Below are 12,985 nucleotides of genomic sequence, written 5' to 3' on the forward strand. Positions count from 1 at the left end.
AGAATATGCTTTGGGTACAGATATTGAGACTCAACTTTTAACAACACTTCTCTGTCTGCCTACCAGGGCTCATTAAGCCACTCTAAAGTTTTCACTTTCTCACTTTTATGAAAATCGAATATAAAATTTTCTCCATACAGTTAACACAGAGATGGCGGCCATTTTGAATGTCACACATCAGTAAATTTTGGGTAATTTGTTTATCAGGTAAAATTTACACGATGGTCCCCGATTTTTATCCTTGATTTTGAAAGAGCATGGTAAAGAGCATCATTGAGAAAAGTTTAAGCAAGTTTAAGTCTTTCACTTTCGAGGCGTATACTACATAAAGTGCAAATTCTGCTCAGAACACTTTTCACATCACAAGAAATCAGTCATTGACATGGCTTGCTAAAACATCACAAATGTACTCAAATGAATGAAGAAAATTGTGATCTCTCAACTTAACCCTTTCACCCCCAGTTCCCTGTATACAGGTCCAACTTTACCATAGAAACAATGGATTTGGGACAAACCATGGTGGTGAAAGGGTTCACTAAAACAGAGAGACACATACACATGAAGACTTGATTGAGGATCAACAGAAATTTTCCTACCATGATATGCAACCCACTCACCTGCACTTTAGGTTCTGCTGCTGCTACGGCAACCGAGCTGACCAAACTCACTGCCACGGGCACATGGTACTATCGGCAGAAAATGAAACAGTGGAAAACATGAAAGAAAGTATTAGATAATTAGAAAGTGTACAACAAAAGGTACAACTGTTCATCCTGATGTAATAAAAAAGACAAAATTAAAGTGGTGCATAGATGTCACAAACTGCAACAAAAAGTCTTGGAAAATATCTGGAGCGTACATCCAAGAATGTCAAGTGTAATCAACCACAGAATACTACATTAAAAATGGTACAGGTGTACAACACATATTTATTGATCACATTCTCACAAAACACACTTAGACTGACCACATTTACACAACTGACGCCATCTTATTTAAAACTATCCATATTACACAATTTAACCCTTACATCACATAATTGATAGTACAACCCTAGTGCACAGCAGAGCAAAGCTTGCACCACTGGTACAGGTATACGGAATGAAAGTGTTAGATTTGAATCCACACTGTTTGAATGTCTTGACATATCTACTGCTACAAATGCTGACATGTATTTACTGTGAGTGAAAACTCATAACACAACACCAACTTTCAACAATGTGCAGGGAGTGATTTCACCTAGGGACACACACTTTCATATCAATAAGGACTGTTTACATCGACCTTTTCCTATCAGATTCGACTTTTTAATTCCTTATGAAACTATAAAGATGTGAGGAAAGATGTGAGGAAAAAATCTCAAAAAAGTTTTGATCACTAGTTTGAAAGAAATTCAGAAACGAACTTGCATGTTACAAAAATTTTAAAATTCAGACATTTTGAATCAAAGAATTAAACAGAAAACTGCGATCTCCACAACTATAGATTATATAAATATTACTACAATATACAGCTATGCAAACATTCCATATGAAATACTCTTGCAGGTCCTATTTAGCTGCAGTCTTGTCAATGATCAATGACTGGGAGAGTTTTTATGATATTGTTTAAGGTTTGTGGAGAAGTGTCATGTTAATTAGGCATTTGGAAAGTAGATGAAATTGAACGAGGGTTTGACAGCATTTTCTGTAACAGCATGCCTATACAAATGCCTATATACACTTTTTGAATTTCAGAATTTGACCCGGTGTGATGCATGAACTTACCATACTCTGTAACATTAACATGGAAAAGCACAAGAATTGGGAAAAGATAGGAACACATATAGAGTTAGACGGGATGAATACAGTGGAAGAAACCAACCAATTGGGTCGGCCATTGACTGGGTCTCCACAGCATGACAGAAGACAGAAACATGATACACAAATAATATAGGGCATCTTTCATATTCATATTTTTGAATTTTTATATAATGAGAAACTCAAACATAGCAAAAAAATGCATTGGCACGTAAAACTAATGAACAAGAAATCTAATTTGATAATTTTGGTCCAAAACTTGCCCATGTAGCAAGGGTTTCAATGTCGTCAATTTTGGTGAGGATGGCCATAACTAAAGAGTGATTACAATGGTATGCTGAAAATGTACGTCTTTGAGAAATATTTGATTTGTAGTCAAAACCCTTGAATCAAAAGGGAGGTGGTGATACAGAAAAGTGTACATGAAGTTGTAATCTTACAACAAAAACAGATGAAAGAGAATATCTTACATGAGAGTATCATCTGCGTTTATAATGCAGATTCTAGACATAGAGCGTAACACACAGCAGACATGACAACAGTTTAATTCACACAAATTGAGCACACACAAAGAACACACTACAATGCAGACTGAGCAATGAAATTATGAGAAACAGTCATACATTTCCACCATGACAGGATTAAACAAGATAAACATATCATGAATTTTTAATGATAGTACATTGTTAATCATATCAAATACTTCTTGTCATTTTGGGGAGGATTTTTCCTTTCCCACAATGTTATGAATTTTCCAAAAAACTTTCTACAACAGGTATTTTCATAGCATATCTGGCTGCATGAGTCTGAATCAAAAACCGGGAGACTGTACTGATGTTTGGCACTCATTTTATTCTAAATCTCCTGAGTATGAATCAGAGCAATTCTACAGAGGAGTGGCTGAAATCTTACGGTATGTCCAAACTATTCACCCATGTTTCAAACCCCTGGTATGAATGCTGAAAAATTTTTCTTCGTTACTCAAAATTGGACAATATTTTTTTCTGCATATACCGGATTTTTTCTGAGAGTACGCCCAGGGCCGTTAAACAGAAAATGGCTACATTGTCTGCTTCACACCTGTAGCTAAATAACGGCCCAGGGCCGTAATTCGGTAAAATTTACCGCCAATTAACTAAAAATAAAGGAGTTATTTTATCACTGTTGATCACAAAACCAAAAATAAATGACGGTAGAACGCTGCAAAACATCCACTCATTTTTTTCTCGAGAGTTTTGTTTTCTTTTTCGTCATTGTGCGCTACAAATTCTAACAGATCCATCTTCAATAAAAAGGACACAATGTTGCAATTTTCTGATGCATCATACAATAACATAAACTGACACTCATGCACTCATTCACGCACGCATAAAACTAAACTGAACCCAAGATACGATCAAGATTTCTTTTATTTGTATATCAACACAAATTGCAATAATAATTATACACATCTCTTTGGAAAATAAAATCACACATGGAAAAATAAATTACGAGTCAGGTAAAAATAACGCATGGATAATCAACGCACAACCGTGACAACACAAGGTCCCATTTAGCTGTGGGTCCATAGCTGTGGTGTTTTCAGACGGGATTCATGCCTTTTACGTGCTGGTTTTGACTTTTACGATTTTAACCCCGCCACCACAGCTATGGGATATTCCATAGACTAGCGTCCATGTTCCGCCGCAAGCACCCTTTGCGGAAGTTTGCTCGACGATATTTCGAAATATTTTCCATCCAAATTACAAATTGCCAACACTCATCGACAGCTTGGTTATTAGGGACTAACCAGACCAGAAGTCCGCTCAAAATTCACTGAAATATCGCCTTTTTTTCTAAGTTTGCCCGACATGACTACACGGAGACCGCCGTCGACATGACTACACGGAGACCGCCATTTTGCTAGCGTAAAACTGTTGGTCGAGGATCCCTGCAGTACGTCACTACAGTGACGTAGCGGTGACCTCTCAACTTCTAAACACAAACTGAGAGATTCTTCGCGTGATATCGATGACCATCGTTCGTCTTATGGACATTCCCAGTCTCACAAAACTGAAACCAAACTTTTACTTGGGGGTGGGGAAAGTTCAGTCCTAGGATCTATGATTATTCGTGGCGCGCGGATGCTGGCCGTAATCTCTTGGTTCGTGTTCAGAAGTTGAGAGGTCACCGCCTATACGTCACTGTAGTGACGTACTGCAGGGATCCTCGACCAACAGTTTTACGCTAGATTTTACTTGCCAATAAACAAAAAAGGAAAAACCTTTTTAAATTTTTATATAGACATTTTTTTTATATATGCCTCCATGGTTTGTCGAACGCATTCAAATTTAAGCGAAGAAAATCATCGATCAGATTTTGACGTGTGCACGTGTTCTGAGGTTGACCTAGTTTGTAAGTGTGACAAGTTAATCAAAGTAGTCGAACTTGTGAAAATAGATACAGTGTTTCACATTCGTTGCACGCAAAGAGGTCAATAATCGTAAACAATTGTGGATCATACCATTTCTACTAGGGATTACTACTGTTACGTTTGTGAATGCAACAAATTTACGCGAAGAAAATCATCAGATTTTTGTATCAAAGCGAAAAAACCTGAAAAGTAATGATGTACATTAAATAAAAAAATAATGAAACAGAGTTATTTTTATGATAGTCATTTTATTTATTTCATGATCCCCATCGTGCAGAATGGAAAATTCCTGGCTCCTGCTTCATCTGTCAATCATTGTCGGCATTGTGTGGCAAACTCTAACGTTGACTTTGCGTTCTTCTGGATCATTCCACCTGCATTTTAGTAGCATAAATAGGGGGATACGGACATATATTGCCGAAGTAATTATCTTAGAAGTGTAACTTATTTTATTTTGTACGCTATATAAAAGTTTTTGACCTTTGCGTAGGTAATTTTTTTCAAGGGGAGTCAAGTTGAAATGCCGTAGACAAAGGTTGAGATGAAATTTAAAATTCTTAATAACGGCCCACCCCCCAAATAACCGCCCATGGGCGGTTTTTCGAGTGGGCGTACTCTCAAGAAAATCCAGTACACTGCTACCTGACAAAGAACAGAAGCAATTCTTGATGTGACAGGACTTTATGTGAAAGTAGGCATCTACAGTGGAATAGTGCAGTGTTCTCCCAGGATCCAGCCAAAGCATAGCGGCTAATTTGCATAATCATTTGCATATCATTAATTTACATTTGCATACGGATATAAGCTTGCCAATGCACCCACACATTTATGTACACTCACAACAAAATACAATGGTAACACTCAAGTATGCAGTTTGAACATCATGGAAACACTTTATTACACTTAAATAAATCATCACAGTATTTTGCAATTAAAACAGAAGATTCAAACAGTAACAGCAAGTTCAGATTGAAAGCAAGCAATGGTTCGTCTGATTGGAGTTTCATTAAACATAGATTGCAAATAAAATTGTCAAAAATTGCCAACAAAGAGGAAAATTCACAAGTTTAAGCTTCACACCATTCAAATGCAATTGATTTTATATCACTTTTGAACGACAAACACCGCGAATAATTTTTCATCACGGGGATCGATTTCAACCATCTCCCCCCCCCCCCCCCCCCCCCCCCCCCCCCCACGTAACTACCACTGCCAGTGCCACTGAACATCGTCGTTCGATTCTTGATTTAAAAATACCACCAAGATAATCACAAGAAATGAACTGAGTACGACTAGAATCACTCGAAAATCAGGTGTAAAATCTTTCAGAGAACGTGTCAGAGTGGAACCACACGCGACGCCATCGCCAGGATCAATGTCAACACGTTATAAACACGACGGCCAAGATGGCCGCCGCCATTTTGAAATTTATGCAATGTGAACTCGATCGCGATCGTGATCGTACTCGGACAAAAAAAAAGATCATCGTTGTAAAATCACAATCAACCTCACCAGTCAACTGCTTCTCTTGTTTCTTTTGCGGTTCATTTCGTTGATCAAAGCATGGGAATGTGATCAAAGGCCCTGCTAGTGCTACAACACGCTACACCGCCTAACTCTGTCAATACTTGTCCGCGATGCATACTGACTAAAGGTCTTTGTTGGTCGTACTCGTAATAGTCGTAGTAGAATGAAAATTTGTGAACAACCCAGCCGATTCTTCTATTGTTATAACGTTCCTCTCAACACTTACGGACAACTTATCGGACGCATACCATACTTCACACCTCCACTCTTTCACCAGGCTGAAAGTTGCAGTGAGCGCTAATGTGTAGACAATGCATGCAACAGCTGGTAGCTACGCAAAGCGTGTGAACTAAAGGATGGCGGGAATATTTTAAAGCGTAGCGGGGAGAATCAAAGCGTAGCGGGGAGAAGCGAAAGCGTAGCGGGACCGCTACGCTAAAATGGCCTGGGGAGAACACTGCGTTGCATAATACTTTATTACATATGTGATGGGTTCTTACCTGATTTTCTGAGAGTGTTTTCAGAGCTGTGACAACGTAATATCCATTACGAGAATTCTGAGTGTGTTTTCTGCTCAAGATGTAGTTGGCCAACATTACAACTTTATCCTATATGAACAGATGCAGGGTAAAAAGTCATAAAACAGTGGAATACTTGATAACTGAACTCAAAACAGTAAACTTTATCTTTATTTATTTCATGCTGCCTATGCATGGTAGATTGGTACAACTCATACTCTCATCCACTATGCATAATGTATACACTATGTAGCATCATTCTTACCTCTGTGATTGTCGGGGCCTTCTTTGCTTTTTCTGCCAGTTTGTAAGCACCATCAATAAACAGTGATGTCACAATCAGCCCACCTTCAAACTGTAGAGAAGACAAATGTAAGTGGAATCTATCAGGATTTGTCACTGGCAAACTTGTAAACTTCAGTGGAAGAATGGCAGTGAACACCGTCATAACCATCTTAACACCCCCTTAAAAAGTTGATGGGATCAATGATACATTATGTTGAATATTATCATCAATGGTGATTGTGTTTGAATTCACCAAATCATAGGATCAGTTAGAACAAAACTGGAGTAGTCAGTGGAATAACATAGTGCCACTCTTCCCTGGATATATAAAACAGGGGAAGTATTTGGACGGTACCCTACAGCACATTTACCAAATACAAGTAGGGTTTGGGAAGTGTCTTGTGGGAGTACATCCAAGGGGTAACAGCCCTCAAACTACATTGAATAGATAATTTGAAAACATCCTACGATTACAACTACTATTCTTATAAATCAAGCAGACACGCTGACGTAAAAGACATAGAACAGACAAATTACTAATGCCAATGAAAAGATCACTACACCCTCTAAAGTAAATGGACCTGGCCATCAAAACAAGAAAGATTTTTCCCAAAGAAATAAATTTACATATAACATTTACTAGATATAGGGGTGGCACACGGGAATTTAGAAATTCCTCAATTGACATATAGAGTTTGTGAGTTAGAAGGCACATTGATAGAGATAGAACTGACCTGCATGTATGTGTCATCCACTTCATCTGCCTGTGCTATGAGATCTTCCACAGAGTCTACATACACCTTGACGTCTGTCTCTGCTGATAACTGTGATGCTATGTGCAGGGCATATACTGAACTGTGTGGGTAGAGAAACAATGGACAACATCACTATGATGCTATGTGCAGGGCACACACTGACTTTGCTATGTGCAGGGCACACACTGACTTTGCTATGTGCAGGGCACACACTTACCTATGAACTCAGAGACCATGGAGAAAATATACTGGGTTGTAGACTATATCTGCACTACATTATTTAATGTGGACTGAAATGTCACAAAAATGCAACATCTGGGCTGGCAGAAAACTGACAACAATTTAAACTTTCAAATTTATCACGATCATTCCGACAGTATTTCACTCTGTCTGTCAAATTTGCTACAAATATTGACATGAAATGAATCCAATTGACTTTGCAGCCACAACATCTCTAGGTGGTTTGATAAAAATATTGCTTGTTATGTTACGTCTTTGCAAAAACCTCCATTTTGTGTTACAGCAATCTGATCTGGTGGTTCAAAGGTTTTTGAGTTTAAACATGTGAGCTCTTAGCATCTTCTCAAACTACATCTTCAGTCCTCTCATTCTTAAGATAATCAGATAATCACCTTTTTACGTTTCATTTTTTTCATTCAATGGAATGATGTGTATCCATTTACTGTGATGACAGATAGATATTTTCATGATACTTTCTGTTTATACTAGAAGGAAATACAGGGAGTAACTAAGTTGTTTCTAGGGATTTTTAAAATGTTACCAGACCTGAGCAGACTGTCATCCTTTTTCAAGGCAGCTTCTAATGCCTTTGATACATCTGCTGAATTAACTGTGTGGGGGAAAAGGAAAATGACGGGGTAAACGAATTTGATTCGGAATAACTAGATAAAAGAACAGAGTATATTAGTGTGTTGACAATGCTGCATCATAGAAATGTTTTGGTACAATTACATCAGCCCACTCTATGTTTCAAAAGACCTCTGCAATAGCACTTTAAACTTCAAATCCAGCATGTCAAACATGCAGCAGATATCTATCTACCTTGTGAACACTTTACGACACCTACAATTAAAATCCCATTTTTACAGCATCATTTCCATCTTGAGCTAATTTGTATGATTACAGGTGAGCCAGTCCACTTTCCATTTGTTTGATTCACAGTGCAATGGTAAATGAAACAGCTATCCATCCTGTTATAATTCCACTCTTGCAGTTCTGCATGCTTGATTGAACACACATTTCCCTAGACTTCAGTGGTTTGACAGACCAAGCAAGGCAATGGTAAATTCGAGGGTCCAAGCATAACTATTGGTATTGAAACCAAGAGCATCCGAAGTTGGATTTGCTAAAGTCTGATATGAAATGTAAAAAGTTTATAATGATTTCACATATACTTACATTTTATTCCTAAGTTTGTCAGTGCTGATACTGCATAGAAAAGAGAAGCTACATCTGAGCTTTCGTTGATGGCTCCTGTGAGCACCTGCTTAGCTTCTGAAAGTGAAAGCTGAAACACAGACAAATTCAATTTATGATTAGGTGCACATATTTGGGTGAAAAGCTCTGTGAGCACACTAATGTATGGAGTGTTATGCTTGCTAAATTGTCTGAAGTCATCTAGCTGCATTAATTGTACTCCATTCACAGCGTCAGCCTTGTTGCCGGGTCTCACTTGGTTTCCCTTGTGTTCTGATTCTTTCACTCAATCAATCACAACTGAGATTCTGGAGGAGTGTGTTATAATAACTGCTGTCAGGTGATATTAAAGCAATTTGCTTAGAGTCTGATCAAGATGTTGCTGTCTTAAGCTCATGTTACCTAAAAAACTTATATATACATGTTTGGATATATGAAAATATAATGTGCATGTGGTAGCACTATTAAGAGGTCTTATAATATCCTCCTTCCCTACCAATGCAAAACCTTGGAAAGAATAGAGAGTTTTCTTACCTGGCAGTTGCCAAGAGCTTTACTTGCTGATGTAGCGTGATACAGTGACTGTACACTATTGCTATCTACTTTACTTTTCAGGAAATTGCAAGCATCCTGCAAATAGGAAAGCGGAGAATAAATTATGATTGAGGTCAATTCAATGAACTTTTGCTGTTTGACGTAAAAAATTACACACTTGAAATCAATCAAAATTCAAGGACTTTCAAGAACGTTTAACACTTTTCCAGAACGTTTCAGTACCTTTCAAGGACTTTTTGAGGTCCATAATGTCTTTTTCCAAGTATAATTTTTACCTTATACATTTTGATATATCATTCAACCTTTTATATCTTAAAGTTATCATGACAGCGTTTCCGTTCAATTCAAAACTTGCGTATGATTTTACGCAGCTGAGTTTTTATTTGCGTAAAATGTATTCAAAATGCGTACCGTAGGAATCAGTATCTGAAGTGAGCTGGGCAGCTTTTCTGTAGAACTTGGGGGGTTTCCTGTAATGCGCATACTCTATCGACAAAAAAACAACAACCTGGGGGCTTCAAGATGTAGCTGAACGTTTGCCATGCCGTGATGCATGTCCCGTATATGATCGTTGAGCAGCCCAATGAGTTCATGTTCAAAGAAAATACCTTCTGACTACGAAATTAGTGTTTTCAAAGGGCCAACAAAAAGCAGATACTGTTCAAAGTCCAGCGGGACCTCTCAAGAATGCAACCCGACAGAGTCTAAATGGTCACCCGTAAACACTTTCCAAATAACATGCAACGTAATGACCATAAACTGTATTGTGTTACCAACAACGTAGACTCGATCGATTCTCAAATTTTTTGCATCTGTAGTGCCATTGTCTGTACAGAACTGATTGACATGACGTTTTGTGATGATAAAATACAATGTTGCATAAAGTGCTGCGGTCTGCTAAAGTCTAAAATGTTGCAATATCATGATAATGTCACTTGCAAGCAGGTGCATATGTTCTATTTTTGTCCTGCATTGAACCACGTTCAGGCAATGTAGTGCGGGCCAAGTACGTCGTGTCATTGGGCGGCATTTCTCAATGGTATTGTTTACGCAGTCATGATTTTTTTTGCGTATTTCCGAACAATTTTGCGTAAAATACGCAGGATTTTGCGTTAACGGAAACACTGTCATGATTGATTATTTTCAAGCTTTTATATCTTAAAGTTATCATGATTGATTATTTTCTGCTTTTGGTAATTCTTGGGCGGCTTATCAATTTTCAGGACTATTCAGGATACAATTTCAAGGACTTTTCAAGCAGTTTCCAGGAGAGAACAGACACTGTCAAAACAAATTACATTGAACTGCTTGTCATTTCAGAACTATCTCTCTTCACTCAAACTACTTATTTTTTGATGTGATGTCCTTACATCTCTTTGTATGGTGATATCGTTGAAGTTTGAGAATGTTGAAGTTGAATGGTCGTCTGAACTTCATGGGTAGACGACAAATAACATTTTCAGATTTTAAAGGGGCTGAACAAGATGAGGCAGAAGGAAATCACTGGTGGTTAGTCACCAAGAAATCTTGGAAAACAGACCAGTAATTATCTGCATTCAATATTGGAAAAATGGTAAAACCATTTAAATAGAAAATGACTTTCAATAAAATTTACCTGTGCTTTTGCCACACCTGCCCCAAGTAATTTTAGGCCAAGTATTGAGTAGTGTGCACTGGCAATATCTGTGAAAGGCTGGGCATTTTCAAAGATGGTTTTTAGCCTGGCTTGATCCACGGCTGTAAGCACTGATGTTGGTGTCAGCGCTTGACTGACCACAGAAAACAAAAACAAAGACAGTATAAAGGCACCTATGGAGTGAAAACAGAATTAAAACAACACTGCTGTTAGATTCAACACATTTATGTACATATAGTAGATATACATAAAAAAATCTTTGGTTTTATTGATTGCATTAACTTTCTTTAGTTCACATGGTATCTTAATATGACCAAATCATGTCCTCATTTGACCTATGCTTTCAGTTTGTTTAAATATATTTGTCATAAAAACTGAAAAGAATCAGGTCAATTGCTACTTATTCCTTTAAACGATGATTTAATCCTCTTTCTACCGGACTCCTTAGACAAACCATAGAAATAAATACAACTTTGGAGAACGAGGATTAAAGCGTGTATCTATGCAGTAATAGAATAGTATCACTTAAGTACCATATGCTGAAATTGATTAATGACAATGCTGTTGTTCTTCAAAATTGAATCTCAGTTCTTTCTTCCAATATAACTATTAATATCCTAAGATCAGGTTCAAATATAAACGGTCAGTCCTGCACTGCATAACAAAAGAAAAACAATATCCAAACGTGCAGATAATACTCAATCATGTTTTGTTACTACCAATACATTGCATAATTACGCGGCATAATCATCAATGTACACTAAACTGAACCCTCAAACAAGGCTGTGTACAAAGCCATTTCAGCATAACTGACTTCCGTTTGACTGATTTGCACACAGTAAAGGTCCTTATGCAATAAAGTTGCAGTTTTTTCACTGTGCAATACTGAGTCTGAATTCCACGCGTAAGCCTTGTTATCACAATATTATCAGTGAAGCAATGTATCTCGATGGCAGTTTTATTTCCGGAAACACTTCCAACTTGACATAATCTTGATCGATCCAGCTGATAGGAAAGCAGCAATGATGCTCATTCTGGAAATTTCAATTTCTTTAATGTCGTAAATTTTACGCATTCGATATGAGGTCATCGTACACAGGCATTGTTTCTTTATACACATTGTTGTCGAGGTCAGCGATCTCAACCTGTGAACCGTTTACACGTGGCAACTAATGAAGCGTCGGATCACTTCCTACTTGGAAATCGTCTTTTTAGCCACCATAAATTGATTTAGGAAGTCTTTGTTTCCTTTCGAACGATACTGCATATACTTATGATTATGCCTGCGCAGATATGGACATTGTAACATTGGTACATCCCTACAATTCATGCATGTTTTTACAACTTACCCCTAGCCATAGTTATGCCGTTCAGGTGCACACAAGGAGAGGATGTCATCCGGGAACTTCGTGATCTTTGACCCTTCCTCGAGACGCCCACGATAGATAACACAATTTTCAGTGGACAGGAGTGAAATTATTGAGTGAACCGTAAAACCAAGCATAATGTAAGAAATCATGCACCATCTGGCTTCATTTTAAGCGGACGTTTTTTGTCATAAAGAGGGAATTTTGAAGAAGCCATACCGCCAGTAGGACGCCCCCATAGTCGAGGTCGTTTCTTTGTTTTCAGTTTTGACATATGTTTCAACATTTTTACACAGTGTCTTTCCATAATTTCTGAAAAGACTTAAATTATTGCAAATTCTGGGTAAATACGCTATGTTAATGATTCTTTCTTGATAACACCAGCGTTTCTGTTCAAAACGTATCAGTTCTTTTCGAAAAAGGTTATCATCCGGGCTACTTTGACCCTATGACCAACGCCGTGTTTTGAACTCAAGATGGCGGCCAAACTCACTAGCCCCATGCCGACATCGTCCTTCATAATGGACGAAGAAGACACCGTTGTATACATCTATGACCGAAGAAGAGGCAGTGCACCAGAGAAGAAGATACAGCTAGGAGGCATCTTCGATTTCAACACATTTCGCACCAAAGTTTGTGAGGTAAGGGGGTGCGAACAGGGCTCTCTGGGTATTGTGTTATTGTTTGCAATTT

General features: G+C 37.9%; 2 protein-coding genes across 3 annotated transcripts in view; one reads left to right on the forward strand and one right to left on the reverse strand.

Moving 5' to 3' along the window:
* The window catches only part of LOC139115263 (dolichyl-diphosphooligosaccharide--protein glycosyltransferase subunit 2-like), a 40,872-nt gene extending 28,440 nt beyond the window's left edge, over positions 1-12,432 (reverse strand). The window contains exons 1-9 of one of the 2 annotated variants that reach the window (XM_070677259.1): positions 12,275-12,310; positions 10,905-11,098; positions 9,269-9,364; positions 8,717-8,825; positions 8,084-8,147; positions 7,277-7,397; positions 6,523-6,612; positions 6,240-6,347; positions 618-686 (exon numbers count right to left, since the gene is read on the reverse strand). In XM_070677259.1, coding sequence (XP_070533360.1) covers positions 618-686; positions 6,240-6,347; positions 6,523-6,612; positions 7,277-7,397; positions 8,084-8,147; positions 8,717-8,825; positions 9,269-9,364; positions 10,905-11,098; positions 12,275-12,284 — 861 coding nt within the window. In that variant the 5' untranslated portion in view covers positions 12,285-12,310. Of the gene's footprint in view, positions 1-617; positions 687-6,239; positions 6,348-6,522; positions 6,613-7,276; positions 7,398-8,083; positions 8,148-8,716; positions 8,826-9,268; positions 9,365-10,904; positions 11,099-12,274 lie in introns of both variants that reach the window. The other variant, XM_070677258.1, reaches the window with a different exon arrangement.
* A 156-nt stretch (positions 12,433-12,588) lies between these two features.
* The window catches only part of LOC139116604 (structural maintenance of chromosomes flexible hinge domain-containing protein 1-like), a 36,956-nt gene continuing 36,559 nt past the window's right edge, over positions 12,589-12,985 (forward strand). Inside the window, exon 1 of the mRNA XM_070679201.1 lies at positions 12,589-12,933. Within this exon, the coding sequence (XP_070535302.1) occupies positions 12,769-12,933 (165 nt within the window). The 5' untranslated portion in view covers positions 12,589-12,768. The remainder of the gene's footprint in view (positions 12,934-12,985) is intronic.

This window comes from Ptychodera flava, chromosome 17 (genome assembly GCF_041260155.1).
Source record: "Ptychodera flava strain L36383 chromosome 17, AS_Pfla_20210202, whole genome shotgun sequence".
In the NCBI taxonomy this organism is placed as follows: Eukaryota; Metazoa; Hemichordata; class Enteropneusta; family Ptychoderidae; genus Ptychodera; species Ptychodera flava.